The 22712-nt window shown below is 33.3% G+C and overlaps 1 protein-coding gene and 1 non-coding gene across 2 annotated transcripts; one reads left to right on the top strand and one right to left on the bottom strand.

Annotated features, from left to right (window-relative positions):
• Positions 1 to 1187: 1187 nt before the first annotated feature.
• On the top strand, positions 1188 to 1294 carry LOC139860771 (small nucleolar RNA R71). The gene has a single exon (XR_011763392.1). It is a non-coding gene; the product is annotated as a small nucleolar RNA R71 (small nucleolar RNA).
• A 1272-nt stretch (positions 1295 to 2566) lies between these two features.
• Positions 2567 to 3914, bottom strand: LOC139860600 (uncharacterized). The gene is made up of 3 exons (XM_071849345.1): positions 3559 to 3914; positions 3247 to 3471; positions 2567 to 3121 (listed from the first exon to the last, which is right to left on the bottom strand). Exons 1-3 carry the CDS (start codon positions 3615 to 3617, stop codon positions 2659 to 2661), a joined length of 747 nt encoding a protein of 248 aa, XP_071705446.1. The 5' UTR covers positions 3618 to 3914; the 3' UTR covers positions 2567 to 2658.
• Between the last annotated feature and the right edge of the window lie 18798 nt (positions 3915 to 22712).

The following is a 22712-nucleotide window of genomic DNA, read 5'->3' on the forward strand; positions in this document are numbered from 1 at the left end:
CTCCAGAGGAGAAGCGGTGCCTGGAGGCGAATAAGCCACCTAATCCATATGATGAATATGCCGAGGAAAAGGTTCTGCATCTTGAAATGTTAATTGCAGCCAGTTTTTCAAAATTGGCTGCAATTAATTTTTCATTGTTTCTGCTTTTACGCTTAAATATCAAATGAAAATTTATGCTCAATTCTTCAAGGCCAAAAAGAATATGACATTCATTAAAAAAATTTAGCAACAGAGCTGTGCATACAAATGTAACTATGTAAGCTGCTCTAGCATGGTGAAACATTTGAAAACACATTTGGTTCATAATTCACAGTCAATGTGCTCCTGCTGCGTGTATAGTAGGAGGAAGTTATTTAAATTCAGAATATGTTGTCAAGTCGGCAGACAACTTAACCACGGGCGCCAAAGGGGGTTATGTTTACCACGTTGCTCTTTAAATCTGTTGTTGTCGAGTTGTTCCAGGTAGTAATTATGTCCACCAAATTCCACACTCATTGCTTTAAATCTTTTTCTGTCTTCAAGTTCCCGGAGGCGGTTATGTTCACAACGCTCGACTACTCGAGCTTTATTAAATATGTTGTTAAGTTGCAGGAGGAGGAGGTTACGTTTACCACGTTCCACTCCTTTTGCTTCAAAACTGTTGTTGTTGTTGTTGTTGATAAGTTGTATGATGGGAGGTTTCAAACCCTGTTTTTCAAAACTGGCCGCAATTAACTTTTCAAGATGCAGAACCTTTTCCTCGGCATATTCATCATATGGATTAGGTGGCTTATTCGCCTCCAGGCACCGCTTCTCCTCCGTTGATTGTTCTTCCGACAACATGGGTTTATCATCACTATTACAATCTTTGATCAGGTGTGGCCCTTGACAAATCTCACAACCCACTTGCATAGCTACCACCGACTTAGTTAGCTTCTCGATTTGCTTATCAAAACGTTTGAATTGATTGTTCAATGAGGCTAAGGTAAACCCCATCAACTTCATGAGATTCAACATGAGCAACCGTTCTTCTTGTGTTGTCTCGGGAAGGTGCCCACTCAAAAATGTGAATAGACATGTCCTCCAATAATTGCTAGGCTTGCTTTGGAGTATTGTACAAGAATACTCCCCCCGCGGAGGAGTCTAAAATGCCTCTTGTATGCTCATCAATGACACGATAAAAGATGTGAATCTGTTCCATTTTGCTCAACCCGTGTTGAGGACAAGATCTTAACAACTTTTTTAACCGACTCCATTCTTCATAAAGTGACTCACCACTCTTTTGTGCAAACGTGTTGATGTGCATCTTAAGTCTTTCGGCTTTGGTTGGAGGAAAGAAAATCTTGAAATGTGGTGATCGAACTGGACGGTTGTGTATTAACCAAATCTTTGCTTCTCCCATCAACAAAAACAGGATAGTTCTCAAATTAAAAGCATCTTCACTCACATCCTTGTTCTTGTAAAGAGATCACACAATTCATTAAATGCCTCTAAGTGCTCGTGAGGGTTTCCCTTCAAACATAACATTCTTTAACATGGTCATAAAATGACCTCTAACTTCCCAATGATCCGCCATGATTGGTGGTCGATTAATTGATGGATTAACGGTTGGTGGTGCCATAATTCGCGAATTCCACATAGGCGTGTCATCCGGATCGGCGTGGTTGGCCATTGGTTCAATATTAATATCTATATCGGGCTCCGTGTCGGAAAGGTAAAGAGGTAAAGCTTAAGAGTTTTGCAAAATAACCCTTTCTTCCCTTAAACGATAGTAACCGTGGTAAGCTTTCTCCGGTTCGGAATGTGGTTCTTTTAACTCCTCTCCTTCGTTGAAACGAAGTTTCATAAACCAATGGTACCTAACATTTGATCACAAAACCACAAAACGAACGTTTTTCCGAACACAAATAATAACATATAAAAGTAAATTTTGTGACAATAAATTCTCACAAAAGGATCGAACAACTACTAGCTACAACTACTAGCTAAAACTTCTCAACTGTCATCTTATGCAATTCCTTATTAGTAGTATTACAGTAGAAATTTACAACATTACGTTGACTTTTATCAAATAAGAAGTGTATATGCAAGGGAAAATTAATTGGTAGTACTATGTTGCATAATGGCAAACACGTCGGATATGGTGACGTGTCCGGAGTGTTTCATCTAACATTTTTAAAACCGTGCCCATGTAAATGTGAATGTATGTTTTGCAAACCCAGAGTTCAAACGTAAGCTGCTCTACCGCGTGAACTGTGAAACATATAAATACATTGGTTCATATTTCATATTCTTCTTATCACTCAACAGTCTCAACTCAGGTGCTCTTGCGTGTAAGACTGACTTGAGATCATTTTAATAAACGTATATATGGAATAATATAATCAAATGAAATCAAATTGTATCACATCTTATGGTGTCACCATCCCCGCCCAGATATTGTTTCTGCTTTTACGCTCAAATATCAACTGAAAAATTTATGCTCAATTCTTCAAGGCCAAAAATAATATGACATTCATTAAAAAAAATTTAGCAACAGAGCTGTGCATACAAATGTAAGTATGTAAGCTGCTCTGGCATGGTGAAACATTTGAAAACACATTTGGTTCATAATTCACAGTCAATGTGCTCCTGCTGCGTGTATAGTAGGAGGAAGTTATTTAAATACAGAATATGTTGTCAACTCGGCAGACAACTTAACCACGGGCGCCATAGGCGGTTATGTTTACCACTTTGTGCTTTAAATCTGTTGTTGTTAAGTTGTTCCAGGTAGTAATTATGTCCACCAAATTCCCCACCCATTGCTTCAAATCTTTTTCTGTCTTCAAGTTTCTGGAGGCGGTTATTTTGACGACGCTCGACTCCCCGAACTTTATTAAATATGTTGCTAAGTTGCAGGAGGAAGAGGTTACGTTTACCACGTTCCACTCCTCGTGCTTTAAAACCGCTGTTATTGTTGTTGTTGTTAAGTTGTATGATGGGAGGTTTCAAACCCTGTTTTTCAAAACTGTCTACAATCAACTTTTCAAGATGCAAAATCTTCTCCTCGGCATATTCATCAGATGGATTAGGTGGCTTATTCGCCTCTAGGCACCGCTTCTCCTCTTCTTCCAGTAAAGCACCAGACACTATTTCTGGAGTGCTGACATCAGCAATTGTAATAAAAATAATAATGTCAAACACTCAAACATATAAGCAAGCAAGCAATATATATCACATATAACATAAATATATTGATATATTGATTGATGAGCCTAACTAATTAACCTGGAAAGGACGTCAGTAGTAAGTGTCCAAATGCCAGATTGAACGTGTATAATGTGACTGTTGTTGTTATTATTAGCAGCAGCAACAAATGCATCAAGCCCCTTCATCCAATAACTGCCCTTACCTTCATCTAGATACAAGTTGACAACATCAACAGCTATACCTTGTTCTTTTAACTTCTCTCCATACGACGCCCCCACTACTTTCATATTGAAACTTGTAGGACTGGCAGCCAATTAAAAAAAAAAAAAAGTAGTAGTAATCTGAAAGAAACATTAATTAATTAAGCATAATCAAAAAATAAATACATACCCTTCAGTAAAGAAAAGTATCCTTTTCTGGTTACTTGGATAATCACGCACAAGTATCATCCTTGAAGTTTGAAGCCCTCGTATAAAATCCAACTTACCAGTACCTAAACTAAATCCACCTGAGAAACAACAACAAGGTGAAATTGAATTAATAAATAATAGTACTATGAACCCTGCAATTGGTGATTGGTCTACAAAAAACAAGACTAGGTACGAAGCTAATGTTTCAGGTGAGCCAGGATTTTATCAAGATCACTAGTAGGTTCAAGTCGGTTATCGACACCTTCAATACCCATTGTCACTATGCCTATAGCATCATCCGGATTAGACTGTAACAAAACAATTCCAAGATTTGGTCATGATATATGTCAGCAGCAAAATGAGCATTATGACCCTAATCTATAAAATGAATAAATAATAGAAACATACAGAGATACAGCAAGTTACTAATAAAAACAATCAGTTGTTAACCTAAACAAAAACAGTAAACAAAAGAAAAGACCTTGAGTTTAGCTCGGCAATACCATCGAACACACTTAAGTTGAAGATTATAGCTATGACGATTATCTAAGTAGTTCATCCATATTGAATTGTCGATGCAGATCATAATAATCTCCTAGAATATTAACCAACTAAGTTATGTTAGATAAATCTATAGATAAATAGCATAAATAAAGAAAGAATAAATGGAGAAAACGATACCTTCGCCACCATGGTTTTGAATTGGGAATAATTGACCAACCGTTCCAGATTATGAACCTTAATCGAGTAATCCATTAACTGCGAATCATACAGTAATACCTTAGACGTTCCCTCCGCAAGCAATGATAATTTATCCCCTTATAAGAATCAGTGAATTGCAAAAGATTAATACAGTAAAATTTTAATTATGTTCAAATATGGCTGGAAAAATTAATTAAATAAGTAATTAAACTTAACAATGTCCATTCATAATTAAAGTAAAATTTTGGTGCTCTCAGTCGGTTTAGGTTTCTTTTGTTTAGCTTGTTTAGTTTGTTTCTTTGCAAATGCGTTTTCCACTTTGTTAGTGGCACCGTATGCTTTAGGTCTTGATGTTCAGTCCTTTATTTTTGCCTAGGTTTTAATTTCGATTATATAGGTTGTACTTGTTGATCTTCGTATACGTTATATGTTATTATGTTTATTCGAAAAAAATATATCTTTTTTTATATATAAAAAGTATCAAGTAAATAGGTCGAGATTTACATGTCTATAATTTATTTCTAACAAAATCTTTTTCCTTGGTAAGGATAAACTCTCTCCGTTATGTAGAAGTGCGGTTGATTGTGCAATTGTACTAAACATCATTCGGGGTTAGATCCATATGATTTTTCTTCTAGAAATATCCATCTTAACGGCCCGTTTTCGGTAGACATCACGAAGCTTACAGTTGGATATCTCATGGATGTCGAGATGGAGATATGTCAATTATTGTTATTATATTGACTTTCAGATGGTAGACATTTTGAAAATGTCATATTTGTAGGTTGTTGAAGTGTTTAAATTAAAGGGCGTTAATATGGACATCGATATGCTTGCTTGTTAAAATAAGTAATGCAAAATCAAGTATGAAGTGACTTCGCTCCATCTCGATCGGGATGAAGCCTATCGCGGTTGGGATGACCCCATGAAATCAAGCAGTAGCAATTGAAGAAGCTGTCCATCCCGGTTGAGATGAAAGCCATCACAGTTGCGATGGACCCCACAACAGTTGATATCGGCTCATATATACATTATTTCACTCGCGATATCGGGTTTTTTCGGTTAAATTTTGTTGAAGATTAAAGACTTAAGTCGTGAATATAAATAAAATGATAAATCAAGCTCAGGAAGTCCTAGAGTTGATTTTGTGGATGTATTCAGCAAGTTTCAGCATCAAATGAACTCGGGACAAAGCAAAAGATGAAGAAAGAAATCAAATTGTAGTTCAGCACCCCCATCGCGGCCGCGATGGGGGTGTCGCGGTCGTGACAAAGGGACAGAACACAACAGTTTTCGAAGCAGGCCATATCGCGGTCGCGAGGCTTTGTATCCCGGCTGCGATGTCCAAGAAACAGCAAGGTCGCGGTCGCGATGGTGAAGATCGCGGTCGCGATGGTGAAGGTCGTGGTCTCGACGCGAGGTCGGTCAGGGTTTCGAGTTTCCATTTATAAATACACCTATTTAACCCCAACTTGAGGGCAACTTTTATCTTACGCATTCTGGAGCCACAAGAGGCGTTTTTAAGGTTTAGAGGCCATTCTTCATCAAATCTGAAGATCTTAACATCAAAATGTATTGATGTGTAGGCACTAGGCACTGGAACTGACGATGGCGTACCGATATGTGATTGATGATCATAAACAAAGACCGGCAATAGACAATCTTGGCCCAAATGACTCGATTCCAAATCCACACAAAGCCATGATTCCTCCAAGGATACTTAAAGGTTAGATGTAAGTAACGTTGTTTGTGCTCCATGTTTGGAAAAAAGGTGCTTCATTTTACTCCGTTGTGATCATGGAGGTTGGTGATGGATTGCTTTTTTTGGCTATGCTTACTACTAGTACCTTTTTAGTATTGTACATGTAAATGTGTTATGGCCTCTTATGAATGATCATCTCATGCATACTGTTTTTGTCAAAGTCAAGCAACATTGCAGACTTTTTATATACGTGTGTGATTGAATTATTATAGTGAATTGATCTGGGAATGTGATAGATACTTGTGTCACAGTTATACTAAATTGGACAAGTTTGTAGCTGTGTAGTTTTGCACTTGATCATCATGAAGAAGGCTAAAAGCACTAATATAGAATGCTTAATCAATTGGTTATTGTTAATTGGTTATTGTGGTGATTTTAGTATCATCCAACATTCATTATAGTGAATTGAGATTTACTTGAATGCAATGGTTAGCTAGCTATACTTACCAACGGGTTCGAAGAGTACTGTAGAGTACACGTCCGTAAAAGTTTACTACTAACTGTTGCGCAAAATGTAGGGGTCAAGGGAGCTGCGCCCCCTTGCAAGGTCCAAGGGGTAGTGCCCCAAAACCTCAACCGAAAAGTCACCATTCTTTTTAATGAAAAGATGTCTGCCAACCGATTTTCCCGCCAAAATAGAGAATTATGACTCTTCATGTTAACTGTTGCAAACAGACTTTATTTCGGTTTTTCCCAACAGTTTTTTGCATTCAGAAAACACACACAGACACACGCAAATTATCTAATTCGTGATTTCGATTTCTTCTTGCCTAGAAACAAAATCGTTCTTGTCTTATCCCAATTAGAATTTCGTGTAAACCCGATGCTTGGGGGGCGAAATACTTAATTAAGAAAGTGTTTCAAGATTCAGGAACTAATGCGATTATCTGTTTTCATACCCGTTTTCTTACAGTTATTGCATGATCTGCATTTGCATCTGCCTGTGTCGAAAGGTGAAAGCGATTAAGCAGAGATTGAACTTTTAGAGCACTATGAGTCGTTCGGTGTTAAATCTCAGTGTTAAATTTAACACTGGATTTAACACTGAGGTCAAAAAAGGGGAAATAGTTCAGTGTTAAATCATTATTTAATTACTAAATTTTAAATTTAATTATTTATTTTAATGAATATATATTTCATTTAATATATAATAAATATTATAAAACCATAAAATAAAAACTAAAATCCATTACATTAATTTAAAAACAATACAATAAAAAAACTAAATTAGAACTTTTTGAAATAAAAAAAAACAAACAACTAGATTATCCGTCGTCTACTCCGATTCGGTGCCTTCGTCGTCATTCGCACCCGATCCCGATTGTAAATCCCTACAGGCATCGCGTCGAATTTGCTCCTTAAGGCCATAAATTAGTTCCATGTCGGCTTCGGTGGGAGAAATGTTTAAAATCCTTAATCGCATTTCAAGTTGCTTATCTTGATAATACTTCTTTTTAAGATCGGCCGTTTTTTTAAAATTTTCTTTAACCGATACACATAGAGACTCACGAGATGAATGGGATGAAGGGTTGGAATCGGACGACTTTTTCCTCAATTTTCTTGGCTTTCCTTTTGGACGTTTCAATTGATCGGGACCATACATTCCCGCATTCGGATTTTCATCAACACTTGCACTTGCAACATCTTCGTTCAAATTAATTACGGGCTCACAAATATCTTCAATAACTACGATCTCACGTCGTTTTTTTCTTGTACCGATAACAACGGGATCGGGATTTAGCCACTTTGACTTGTCCTTCAAAAATTTCCATGCTTGATAACCACAAAACTTCTTTCCATTGTTCTCGTCGATATATTGTTGATCACACCGCACAAGAAAATCAAGGTCGTTATCCCTGCTTCGCCAATATTTCTTCAAACGACTAACAATCCCATTATACTTTTGACATTCGCCATTCATTTTCGTCCACTTAGATGACAACGCATCCTTAGATCGAGCACATGGCGGATTTCGTCCGTAACCAAAAACCAAAACGACGCACCTACAAAATTATATAACGAATTATAATGTGAATATAATATATACATATATACATATAGATATTTATAATTATAATATAAATTTAATATATATATATGCATATATATATATATGCATATATATATATATATATGCATATATATATATATGCATATATATATATATATATATATATATATATATATATATATATATATATATATATATATGCATATTAACAATATGTATATATTTATATATAAAGTATAAATATAATATATATAATATATATTTATATATAAATATTTAACTCACAAAAATATAAAATAAATATATATCGGTTTGGTTGTTGCCTTTGAGTGATTCTTCGAAAGTATGAACCCAAGCTTTCGCCAAACGTAACTTATCTAGCCGGACCGCGGGTTCATCACGACTTGTGACGATCGCTCCAAATCCATATGGACGAACACGTCATTCATTGATTTCATTGCGAGGTATTTGACCTATATATGATATGTTTTGTAAACATTGCATTCTTTTGAAAAGGCACACCATAAATGAATATTTAAATCAAAGGTTTTCGACATCTTATGATTTCTACATATAGACAATCACCGTATATAATAGTTTACAATAGTACTTCCGTTGACAATGCAGTCAAAATAAGGTACATGATGATGAATTGGTGAATGCAACGTTTTCTTGAAAAATATGCCATATAAGACTCCATGCACATAGCTTGTCTATCATATAAGCAAACAGCGGAAGACTTCTAGGGAACCTGAGAATAAACATGCTAACAAGTGTCAACATAAAGGTTGGTGAGTTCATAGTTTGTATGTTTCTATAATCTGTATATAAAGATGGATCACAAGATTTCAGTTGTTTCATCCAGAAACGTTTATCAAAATATTCTACGAAATTGAGCACCCCGGTAACTAAACTTAACGTATATATAATTTGTACTCTTTGTATAATCATCTTAATAATACACGCAAGCCAACGTGTACGCTTCTCAAATAGCATACGTCCGTTAAAAGGCTAGTGCTCTAGCTCGGACGGGGATATCAAGCCCTATGGATCCATATACTACTACTCGCGCCCACCAGTTCTTATAACTGGCAGTTAACAGTTACCAAAGCTAAGGGATTTTCGGTTCAAACTCAGTGTAGAATTTAGTATGTACTTGTATCCATTGCGTTTAAAATAAAGTGCATGTATTCTCAGCCCAAAAATATATATTGCAAAAGCAATTAAAAAGGGATCAATGAAACTCACCTTAGCAGCACATAAAGTTGTTCATCGTAATGTGACCGAAACTCGGTATATCAAATAATGGTAGATCTCAACGTATTAATATTGAGATTCAATATTGTAGAAAAGTACATAGACGTAACGGAGATGATAAACACTAGGTTTGATTCATAAATATACCCCCGAACATTACCCATAATTTCCTTAGCTCTATCCCGCTCGAAAACCCATTTTGAAGGTGACACGCTCATAACCTCGTCGTAGTATTTTATGTATAATACTAATTAATAATACTAATAATAATAAGATTAATAATAATATTAATCTTAATAATAATAATAATAATAATAATAATAATAATAATAATAATAATAATAATATAAATAAATACTTAGGAGTAATATTAAGAGTGTGAGAACTGAAATCGTGCAATTTATAGAACCTTTTCTGAAAAAGCACCCCATGCGATCGCATGGGATTTGTGCTTCAAGGTCATGCGATTGCATGGCCCTCTGATCCAGCTCACAAACTTTTAACTTTTTGTTTGTCGACATAATTTTATATAATATATATAATATATTTAATTTATATAATTAATTATATATTATATTAAATTCACATGCATAGTTGACTTGTAATTTTTGTTTCGATAAGTCGTACGTCATCACTCGACTTATGTCCCAGTTCCGGTTTTTCAAATGTCCTTTCGTACGCTGAGAAAACTTGTATTTTACATTTCGTGGCACGTACCTTTGTCAAAATATAGCCTTAAATTATCCCTAAACTATACCACTCAAAGTATATCTTAAACTTTCGAGTATTTTGATCATTTACTTCTATAAATCATCGTCTCGCTATTTGTTAATATATATATAATAACAATTCGTTTTTATGACCAAGTTAATATTATATTTTATCGTATTGTTAAATATATATTTTCGATATTAATAAACACGTTTTAAAATACATATCGCAAGTTATTCATATATCTAATTCCAACAGTTGATATTCCTTATTATTGTATGTGTCTAAATTACGTTATTTAAACAAACACTTTACCATTTATTCCGAATACCGTTAAGAATGAATGATTTCCCAAATCAACGTGGACCTTTCAACAGAGACCCGTAATAATATCATAATCCTTAAGGGACTCAATAATTATCTTTTAATTCAATCGTTTGGCATAATATTTTAACTCTATATCTAAATATATCAATCAGATAATCAAACCAATAAGTTTAATGCACAGTATCATATACTCAACACTTTGTTACGTTTTCAAGTTATGGTATATATATGTATCTATTTACCTATAATTGTTCGCGAATCGTTGAGAACAATCGAAAGGTAATTGAATAGTTCAAAAATTTTGAGATTCAACTTTACAGACTTTGCTTATCGTGTCGGAAACGTTAAAGATTAAGTTTAAATTTGGTCAAAAATTTCCGGGTCATCACAGTACCTACCCGTTAAAGAAATTTCGTCCCGAAATTTGAGTGAGGTCGTCATGGCTGACAATAAAAATGTTTTCATGATGAATATGAGTTGGTAAACAGAATTTTATCACCATTGAATAATACGGATAAAACAATCCGATTACTCGAAGCGTATGAGAGAAGTTATCGTAATAGAGTGAAATGGAGAATAGAGATTCGTCTTATCTCTTGATGTAGTAACGATTGATTTCTGGAATTTAAGGAATAGAAAATCTTCATAATTTAAATAAGATTTGATTCTTCGGAATTTAAGGAAATTAGGATTTCCTTTGATTAAATGCGTAATCTGCCTCGATTGCTATGTCTGATATTTTGCTATAAATTAACCTCTTCCGTTTCATTTATTTTCACCACTCCTATAATCTTCTTTCTTATTTCATACTTACAAAAGATTTGTGAAAATGCTTCATCCAGTTCTGATTCTTGATATTTTCTTGGCTATCATATCATTCATTCTTCTTTTTCATCTGCCACCAGAGGAGGTTATTTTCTTCTACTATTACCTTGGGGTTATATTGTTTTTCATTCTCCCGTGTCTTTATATTGCTATACAACACGGTTTGTAATTTCGGGGTTGTTTTCGGGCTTTATATTTTCCATTATATTTCGGAGCTTCATGCTTTCGTTTTCTCTTCCCGACTTTAAGTCAAGCGAATAATGGTCCAAAATTCGTAGGTATGGATTTTGAAATGAACATAATTAATGTTCTAAGAAAGAAACGGTAATGGCACAATCTGACTTGTCAAATTACCAGAATACCTAAAAAAAGACCGAATTATCAAGAAAAATATTTTCTTAATATGTTTAGAGGTTAAATAGAATGAAAGAGTTATGTAACATGGTTCATGATGAGGGTATGATCTGTGAACCTTTATCACGTTCCATTAGAAACTCAGCATGACTTACTATAATATAATCACGTTGATCAAGTGTCATTATATTATACTAATTCATGCTTCAGTTCCCAACACTACTTCAAACATCCATTTTTTAAATTTTTCAGATTTTAGAAACTAAAATAGTTTCTTTTATAATGTAACACAGATAGCGCGAAGAGATGAATAATTTCATATAAGAATAATTATAAAAATATCTTCAGAAATATGGAGGATATTTATAATGGAAGATACGATGATATCTTAGAATATTTAAGATAAGATGATGATGAAAAATATTGTCCGCAAAGGTTTTAGAGTAAGGAGCAAGGTATTTGCTAAGGATTTCTGCAGACACTGAATCATTTGTATTCTTTGAAGGTAGATTTCGTCTTTGTGATTTGTCCACAGCCTCCTTCATAGTCTGCTCAATCCATTTTCCAGTTCTAAACCTTCTCTTTTTCTCAGCTTTACCACCATACTATTCTTAATCATCAAACTTTTGACTGTTAAGGTCGTTTACAGTTTTTGCTGCTTCATCAGCATTTTTCCAAAATTCGGAGGGCTAGTTCATAGTTTGAGATGTTTTTCAGAAACTTCACATTCGAAGTATGTAAGTCTAGAAGATAGACATTATATGTATATATATATCTGTTGGCGTAGAATTGCTGTGAAATTCGAAATACTGATTGCTAATTCCCGGTAGTTGGTATGACAATTATTGCTACAAGATGTGGATGAGTACATGATAGGGTTTCAATGAGTATATGGGTTTTTCGAAAGGTAAAGGATAAATGAAGTTGTTGGTAAATTTACTGCTAATGTGGTGGAACATAAAAGGTTCCCCGGTAACAAAAACGTATATACCAAAGTTTCAAGTCTGAAAGGTTGTCGTTGACTGGTTGAATGGTTGATAATACTGGATACTTTGAAAAGGAACTGCAAGGTTATTTTTGGTAAAAACAATACTAAAGGATCTTTCACAGTTTTGAAGTCAAAGTATAGCTTTGAAAGATGTAGAGATCTAAGAATGATTTCACCGGTTCAGAGTTATGACTTGGATTCTGATCCGTCAATATCAGAATATGTAATTGAATTTGTATGAAAACGATTGTATATCATTGTGAGCATTGTTAATAATTTTTTTTTAATCAAAGTTGAAGAATGTACAGTGTAACATATTAATTGTGAACTTATATATTTCCCGGGTATTACCTACCCGTTAAAGATTTCACAATTAATATTTTGTACAAAAGAATTTTTATTACCGTCTTTATGAAAATATATGTATGTATATTTTCTTCAGATGTAATACAGATTTAATGAGTTAATATCATATTAAGCTCATTTGATTTTCGGCTTGACTTAGAAATAAATGATCTCTAAAACATTAGAGATTACATAATCTTCGCGGAGTATCTCATTAATGAAATCAATACTTCATTATTTATTCTTATTCCTTGGTGAAGGATGTTGATGCTCGGGGAATTTTTGTGAACCTTACAAGGCACAGATGATGTTTTCTGGAAAGTTTCGAGTACATCGAAAATGAAAATGTAGAATCAATTATGTAATTGAATAATACACTTGGTTTATTAGGAAATGGAATTCATTGCGTTGAAACAGAGATTGTAGTTAACAAGGTTAAGTTGTTATCGAAAGATGTACATCATAGCACATTAATAATATGAATTTAACCGAGTAGTATTTACCCTTTTTCAATTCATACATAATAGCTTAGTACGAAAAGATTTATGATGGTTTTAAAATTTATATATATTAAATATACCTAAAATTTCTTCAGGGGAAATGAGTTAATACTTCATCGGTTATTGTTGCTGGTATTTCTTGGTAACTACGGTGCGTATGACGTTGATGCTCGTGGAACAGATTGTGAAGTTGAGGTTTGCGATGCGGATCTTGTTGGTGGTGGTAATGGTACTGTTGGTGTTGTTGTCGGTGGTACTGTTGATGCTGGTGATGCTGCTGGTGTTTGTAACCTTTGCACCATATTCTCCAAAGCCACTACCCGAGCACGAAGCTCGTTGACTTCTTCTACAACACCGGGATGATTGGCGGTTCGGATGAGCGGATGAATAAGATCCAGAATTTGAGATAGTATATGGTCATGACGAGATACTCTGGAAATGAGAGAGAAAATGGTGTCTCGAACAGGTTCGCCGGTAAGTGCTTCAGGTTCTTCGCCAAGAGGGCAATGTGGTGGATGGAAGGGATCTCCTTCATCTTGTCACCAATAATTAAGTAAGCTACGAACCCATCCCCAATTCATCCAGAATAGATGATGGCTAATTGGTTGATCCATTCCAATTACACTGTCTTCGGAATTCAGATGAATATCCACATCGGAATAGCTGTCAGAGTTTGAACTAGATACGGGATCCATCTTGTATAATTAGGGAGATGATTTTTGATATGTGTGACGACCCGTCCTTATCCACCTGGACGAAGTCATCAACATTTGGTCCCATTGCGATGATCGACTTCAAGTAATGTCCTTAAAATGAGCAAATGCACAGCGGAAGACTTAATTCGTACCTGAGAATAAACATGCTTAAAAGTGTCAACCAAAAAGGTTGGTGAGTTCATAGGTTTATCATAACAATCATTTCAATATGTTAATAGACCACAAGATTACATAATCATAAACATAATACACTCGCAAGTGTATGTAAAGTATTCTAAGTGGTTGAGCACTTGGTAACCATACTTAACATTTAATCAACGTCGCATATTCCCTTTATTATGAAATCTCACTACACCGTACCAAGTGTAGTCACCAAAACGAAGTACTATGCAACCGTTGAATACTGGTCGTCCAGTCCGGTTGGGGTTGTCAGGGCCGATAGATCTATCTACAGGATTCGCGTTTACAATACCCATGTAAATAGTAGTTACCAAGCTACAGGGAAATATGCCAGTGGTACAACTCAACGTAGAATATATTTTTAAGTACTTGTGTCTATTTTGTAAACATTTATAAAAGCAGCGAATGTATTCTCAGCCCAAAAATATATATTGCAAAAGCAATTAAAAAGGGAGCAAATGAAACTCACAATACGATATTTTGTAGTAAAAATATTCATACGTCGATACTGAACAATGCAGGGTTGGCCTCGGATTCATGAACCTATTTAAAACACATAATGAGCATATAATGGTATTCAATCCAGTTTATATATATATATATATATATATATATATATATATATATATATATATATATATATATATATATATATATATATATATATATATATATATTAATTATAAAATATATTACTTGTTAAAAATATTAATGTATTTATTATTTCTAATACAATATATATCTATATATGTTATTTTTATATTAAAATAGTAATTTAGATATACTTATGACATATGTATTAATTAATTAATGATATATATATTAATAATTAGATTTAATAATGATATTGAATATTGATGATAATAATTTTGATCATAACCTTAATCATTTTATTTGTAGTAATAATAATAATGATAATGATAGTATAAATAAAATAATAAAAATGATCATACTAATACTTATTTTAGTAATAATAATAATAATAATAATAATAATAATAATAATAATAATAATAATAATAATTACCTCAAAGAGTGGTATTTAAAAGAAATGCCCAAATAAAGTCCATTACTAACTTATCTGCACAGATCTCCTAAACTAAAGAAATCGACATAGCAATCTGGCTGTGGGTCGATTTAAATAAAGAACTCGTTTCATTTGACATCCAAGAATTTTTGTCTCTCAGCCGGTCCCTCCACTTCCCTATATTTTGAGTATTTTAACTACCACCCAATTAGTCTAATTTACTTTATTTATGATTCCATACTTCAACACAGAATCAACACTTTCATCGACATCATCGTTTTTAATCTTCATCAGTAACATCTAAATCATTACTATTTATCGTCTTCATCATTTAACTCGTTGTAATATCATTATGTATCATCTTTCTTCAAATTCTCGTCATCATCATCACTCATCTTTAACTAACATAAACGGATTCATATGGTATTTATTATCATTATGGTTTAAAGTCTTCAACTTTATCGCTAGTCATCATTTATTCACAACATCATCAACCATCGTCAACCTCATTTTCATTTATTACGCTAGGGTTTATTTTTATTTTTTTTAATCAAATCATAATGGACCGTCCCATGTCATAATTAGTGCATTCATAAAAAAAAATAAAAATAAAACTTTCGGTTCTTTTCTTTTTTTTTTTTGGCTTCACACGGCAACAAATAAAAAAAAAGGCACTAGCTTTTTGTAAATTTATGACTCCACTTCTTGAGTTATTGAAAACGCAAAAGATAAAAGAAAGGGCCCGTTTTCTTTTGGGTTCACGCGAAAAATAATGAAAAAAAATAATAATAATAACACGAAGAAGGAATAGAGAGGAGAGTGATGTGGTGAATCGTGGTGGTGGTGAATGAACCAAGGTGGTGGCGACGGTTTTTGGTGACCGGTGGTGGTGTCATGGGAGTTGAAGAATATGGCGGTGATGGGTGTCCTGTGGTGAGTTCGCAAGAGAAACAAGAAACAGAAAAATAATAGTAGAGAGGCAGGCAGCGGTGACATCGACTATTTAGGTGGTTAGGGTGGGTGTTTGGGTGACGGTTTGGTGATAGTGGTGTTGGGTGAAATCGTTGATGATGGTGGTTATGGTGTCGCTTGGTAACAACAGGAAAATGGAATTAGTTGATAGTGGATGGTGGTTTACGGTGGCATCAAGTTGGTGGTTGCGATAGATATAGTGTTAAGGTGACGAAGATCTCGAGTATTGATAATGCAATGGAAGTTGTAAGGGAAAGATATAATACCTATATGTGGTTCATGTATATATTTAAATATACAATTATATAACTTGTGCACAAAATTTATGGAGAAGTTAAAAAGGACACAGTACCCATTAGAATCTGTGAAACTTAATTGTCCGTGTGTACCGACACTTAATTTTTTTTTTTTTTTTACTCGCGGAGTGCTATATCGTGTCCATTGCTAAACAGTTGACGTATGAAAGTGTTCCTAAAAATCCCAAATTTTTAGGTTAAATATATTTAATTATTTCACTCATTTACTGTTTGAAACCGGATAAAAAAAGGTTCGGTAATTATTTATTTTTATGTACCAATTTATATGTACGGAGTACTAAAATTTAAACTAAAAGGATAAAAATATTTTTAACAAATCTAGAATCTTCGTAATCAATTTACACTCCAATTTTTATTTTAATCTTTCATAAACATGTAATATATTTATATTAAAACTAACAAAACGTCAACCGAGTGTTACTGACGATTACTAATTAGGCTCGAGATCAATTACTTTTAATATATTCTCTTTTTATATGCGAACAGTTTTATCTAGCAAGTTTTAACTACTAAAATAAATATATTATATATTTTTAAACAATTAGATTTAATATATTTTATATTTACAAGCAATATTTATTTACTTACTTATATATATATCTATATATTTATAAATATAGTTCTCATTACATCGCATATTATTTTACATATTTAATTCTAACAATTTAATCATATATTCTTCCAAATAATAATATATATATATATTTAAATATACATGTATCTATTTAAAATTAGTTGTTCGTGAATCATCGGAAATGGTCGAAAGTCAAACGAATATGTGAAATAGTTCAAAATTTTTGTGACTCATCCTAACAGACTTTGCTTATCGTGTCAAAAATATTAAATCGTATCGAGAGTTTGGTTTAAAATTAGTCGAAATTTTCCGGGTCGTGACAGTACCTACCCGTTAAAGAAATTTCGTCCCGAAATTTGAGTGGGATGGTCATGGATAACAATAAAAATGTTTTCATGACGAATATGAGTTGATAATTAGAGTTTTATCATTATTGATTAATATAGATAAAACAATTCGATTACTTGAAGCCACGAATGAAGCTATCACAAAAGAGTGAAATGAAATGATTAGAGGTTCGTCTTAATTTCTGACTTAGTCAAGGTTGATTTTCAGAATTCAAGGAATTTAAAGAAATCTTCTAATCAGAAAGAAAATGTAATCGCACGATTTATTAGCAGATTCTTGGAGTTACGGAAGAACGGAAATATCAAGGAAATACTTCCGTGATATGCTTAGAGATTAAGTAGAATGAGAGAGTTGTGTAACCTGACACATAATGACGGTACTGTGAATCATCACGTTCCATTAGAAACTCAGCATGAATTACTGTAATATAATCACGTTGGCCAAGCGCATTATATTATACTAACTCATGCATCAGTTCCCAACACTTCTCTAGGAAATCATTCATATTTTAACTTGAATTTTAAAGAATATAGAGACTAAAACAGTTTCTTTTATGATGTAACATAGATAACACAAGGAGATAGATAATTTCCGATAAAGATATTTATGAAGGTATCTTCAGAAATACCGAAGATATTTATAACAAAAGATAAGATGATATCTTGAAATATTTAAGACCAGAAGATGGTGAAGAAATTTGTCCGCAGAATTTAGAATATGTAGGAGCAAGATATTCGTTAAAGATTTCTTCGGATACAGAATCATCTGGATTCTTTAAGTACAGGCTTAGTCTTTGTGATTTGTTCACAATTTCCTTCATGGTTTTTCCTTAATCCGTTTTTCAGTACCAAATTTTCTATTGAGTGTTTCCAACACTCCATTCCTTATCATCAAATTCTTGGCTATTAAGACCATCTATAACATGCTGCTTCGTCAGCATTTTTAAAGTTAACAGATCTGGGTCATCGGTTATCAACTCGAGGTGTTTTTAGGAGAATTGCGTTTTGGGATGATTAAATGCTGATGGTAGTATGGTGGAATATGAAAGATTTCCGGTAACAATAAAAGAGTACACATATATTCCGAGTTTATAATAAGGTTGTTTTGAACGAAAAGTCAAAATTGTCTTGCTGAAGCTGTGACAAAATTTGCTACTTTGAAAGGAACTATTAGGTTATTTTGGGTAATAATAACACTAAGGAATTAGCACAGCTACGTGTTAAACGTTTGCTCAGTTTCCGAGAGTTTTTCAGATGCGTATCTATATGCATCAATCTTTTCTTCTGTAGATGAAGTGCGGCTTTCGCTCGAGGTGTTTTCAATAATCATGAAAGATTTGAACATGGATTGGAATCATCAAGATTCAAATGAGGTTTAAGATGAAATCAAGTGGCAAACTTGAAGAATTGTTTAGTTTCATATGTTATAATCAATATTTTAATTCATTTTATTTGTCCAATGTTTGTAATCCACAGTTGATAGTCCACAGTTAGCAGTTCAATAATTCATATATAGTTTAATATATAATACTCGAATTAATTAATACGTATCGTGACCCGTGTACCGGTCTCAGTATTGATCACAACTCAAACTATATATATATTTTGGAATCAACCTCAACCCTGTATAGCTAACTCCGTCATTTGCATATAGAGTGTCTATGGTTGTTCCAAGATAAATATCTAGATGGGTTAATATGATATGTCGAAACCTTGTATACGTGTCCCGTTATTTAAAGTGCGAAAAATAAATACAGAAATTAAATGACGATAAATACAATTGCGAGAATGTAAATTGCAAGAATGTAAATTGTGATAATTAAATGTAACCAGTTAGCTAGGAACAGTTAGCTAGGAACAGTTAGCGTGGATTCTTAACAATATTTCAATTAGTTAATTCGTTTGTTTCTAACAAATTTTATTTTGTCCAATGTTTTCTTCGTTATGCCACTTGTTGGATTCTGATAGGTCAAAATCCAAATATGTAATTTGAATGGAAATGGTTGTTCTATGGTGAACGGATACGTATATCGGTAGTTGTAAGTAGGATAGTAAATGACCGTTGAATCAGATTCGAAAAATGTACAGTGTAACTTATTAATGTGAAATCTAAATATTCCTCGGGTACTACCTACCCGTTAAAATATTTTCATCATTAACAGTTTGTACGAAAGAATTTTTAATTACAATCTTTATGAAAATATACTTACATATATATTTTCTTCAGATGTAATCATGGATTTAATGAGTCAATAAGATATTAAACTCATTTGATTTATCGTTAATACTAGATTACATAATCTCTAATACTTTAGAAATTACATAATCACCATGTCGAGCGACGATAAATGAGGTAGAACGATACGTAAAGTGAAGATAATCGATGTAGAACGATATGTAGAACGAAGATCATTCTCGAAGTATAGATGGTGATATTAAGGCGTGTGATGTTGATATCCGAGATACAGATTGTGATGTTGAGGTTTACGACGCGGTTGTGATTGGGAGTAATAAGGGTACTATTGGCGTTGATGTTGGTGGTAAAGATTTTGATATTGAGATGTGGGATGCAGATATTGATGTTGGTGATGGTGGTACTGGTTATGCTGCTGGTGCTGCTGCTGGTGTTTGTAACCTTCGCACCATATTCTCTAAAGCCACTACTCGAGCGCGAAGCTCGTTGACTTCTTCTATTATACCGGGGTGACTGTCGGTTCGGACGAGTAGATAAATAAGATCTAGAATTTGGTATAGTATATGATCGTGACGAGATACTCGGGAAATGAGAGAGAAAATGGTGTTTCGGACAGGTTCGCCGGTAAGTGCTTCAGGTTCTTCACCCAGAGGTGAATTCGGTTGGTGGAAGGGATCACCTTCTTCATGCCTCCAATGATTAAGTAGGCTACGAACCCATCCCCAATTCATCCAGAATTGGTGATGACTAACTGGTTGATCCATTCCGGTTACACTGTCTTCGGAGCTTGAGTCGAAGTCCATATCGAAATAGCTGTGGGAATCTAAGGAATTTGAACTAGTTGCGAGTTCCGTCTTGTACGGTTAGATAAAGGATTTTTCGATATGAGATGATTTTTGGATATCAGTTGATATTCTAATTACATAGAATACATGTATATATTACAGAAGATCCCGTAAATTGCGGAGGAAATTAAGGAAACGTGTCAGATAAAGTCTATAGTAATAGATACGCTAAGATATGAATTTATCTTTACACTATCTATCAAATAAGTGCAGGAAGTCGTGTCTAGACTTAGGAATGATAAGCATGTAATTTTCCACTAGAAATGATAAACAATACTTATAATATGCAGCTAAGGTCGAAGTCCAGACTTGCTAATGCATCCTAACAACTATCAGTTAGACACACTAATGCAAGACCTGATTTGCTAGGACCAACGCTCTGATACCACCTGTGACAACCCGTCCTTATCCACCTGGATGAAGTCATCAACATTTGGTCCCATTGCGATGATCGACTCCAAGTAATGTCCTTAAAATGAGCAAATGCACAGCGGAAGACTTAGTTCGTACCTGAGAATAAACATGCTTAAAAGTGTCAACCAAAAAGGTTGGTGAGTTCATAGGTTTATCATAACAATCATTTCAATATGTTAATAGACCACAAGATTACATAATCATAAACATAATACACTCGCAAGTGTATGTAAAGCATTCTAAGTGGTTGAGCACTTGGTAACCATACTTAACATTTAATCAACGTCGCATATTCCCTTTATTATGAAATCTCACTACACCGTACCAAGTGTAGTCACCAAAACGAAGTACTGTGCAACCGTTGAATACTGGTCATCCAGTCCGGTTGGGGTTGTCAGGCCCGATAGATCTATCTACAGGATTCGCGTTTACAATACCCATGTAAATAGTAGTTACCAAGCTACAGAGAAATATGACAGTGGTACAACTCAACGTAGAATATATTTTTAAGTACTTGTGTCTATTTTGTAAACATTTATAAAAGCAGCGCATGTATTCTCAGCCCAAAAATATATATTACAAAAGCAATTAAAAAGGGAGCAAATGAAACTCACAATACGATATTTTGTAGTAAAAATATTCATACGTCGATACTGAACAATGCAGGGTTGGCCTTGGATTCATGAACCTATTTAAAACACATAATGAGCATATAATGGTATTCAATCCAGTTTATATATATATATATATATATATATATATATATATATATATATATATATATATATATTATAAAATATATTACTTGTTAAAAATATTAATGTATTTATTATTTCTAATACAATATATATCTATATATGTTATTTTTATATTAAAATAGTAATTTAGATATACTTATGACATATGTATTAATTAATTAATGATATATATATTAATAGTTAGATTTAATAATGATATTGATGATAATAATTTTGATCATAACCTTAATCTTTTTATTTGTAGTAATAATAATAATGATAATGATAGTATAAATAAAATAATAAAAATGATCATACTAATACTTATTTTAGTAATAATAATAATAATAATAATAATAATAATAATAATAATAATAATAATAATAATAATAATAATAATAATAATAATAATAATTACCTCAAAGAGTGGTCTTTAAAAGAAATGCCCAAATAAAGTCCATTACTAACTTATCTGCACAGATCTCCTAAACTAAAGAAATCGACATAGCAATCTGGCTGTGGGTCGATTTAAATAAAGAACTCGTTTCATTTGACATCCAAGAATTTTTGTCTCTCAGCCGGTCCCTCCACTTCCCTATATTTTGAGTATTTTAACTACCACCCAATTAGTCTAATTTACTTTATTTATGATTCCATACTTCAACACAGAATCAACACTTTCATCGACATCATCGTTTTTAATCTTCATCAGTAACATCTAAATCATTACTATTTATCGTCTTCATCATTTAACTCGTTGTAATATCATTATGTATCATCATTCTTCAAATTCTCGTCATCATCATCACTCATCTTTAACTAACATAAACGGATTCATATGGTATTTATTATCATTATGGTTTAAAGCCTTCAACTTTATCGCTAGTCATCATTTATTCACAACATCATCAACCATCGTCAACCTCATTTTCATTTATTATGCTAGGGTTTATTTTTATTTTTTTTAATCAAATCATAATGGACCGTCCCATGTCATAATTAGTGCATTCATAAAAAAAAAATAAAAATA

The sequence above is a fragment of the Rutidosis leptorrhynchoides genome, chromosome 7 (genome assembly GCF_046630445.1).
Source record: "Rutidosis leptorrhynchoides isolate AG116_Rl617_1_P2 chromosome 7, CSIRO_AGI_Rlap_v1, whole genome shotgun sequence".
Classification (NCBI taxonomy): domain Eukaryota; kingdom Viridiplantae; phylum Streptophyta; class Magnoliopsida; order Asterales; family Asteraceae; genus Rutidosis; species Rutidosis leptorrhynchoides.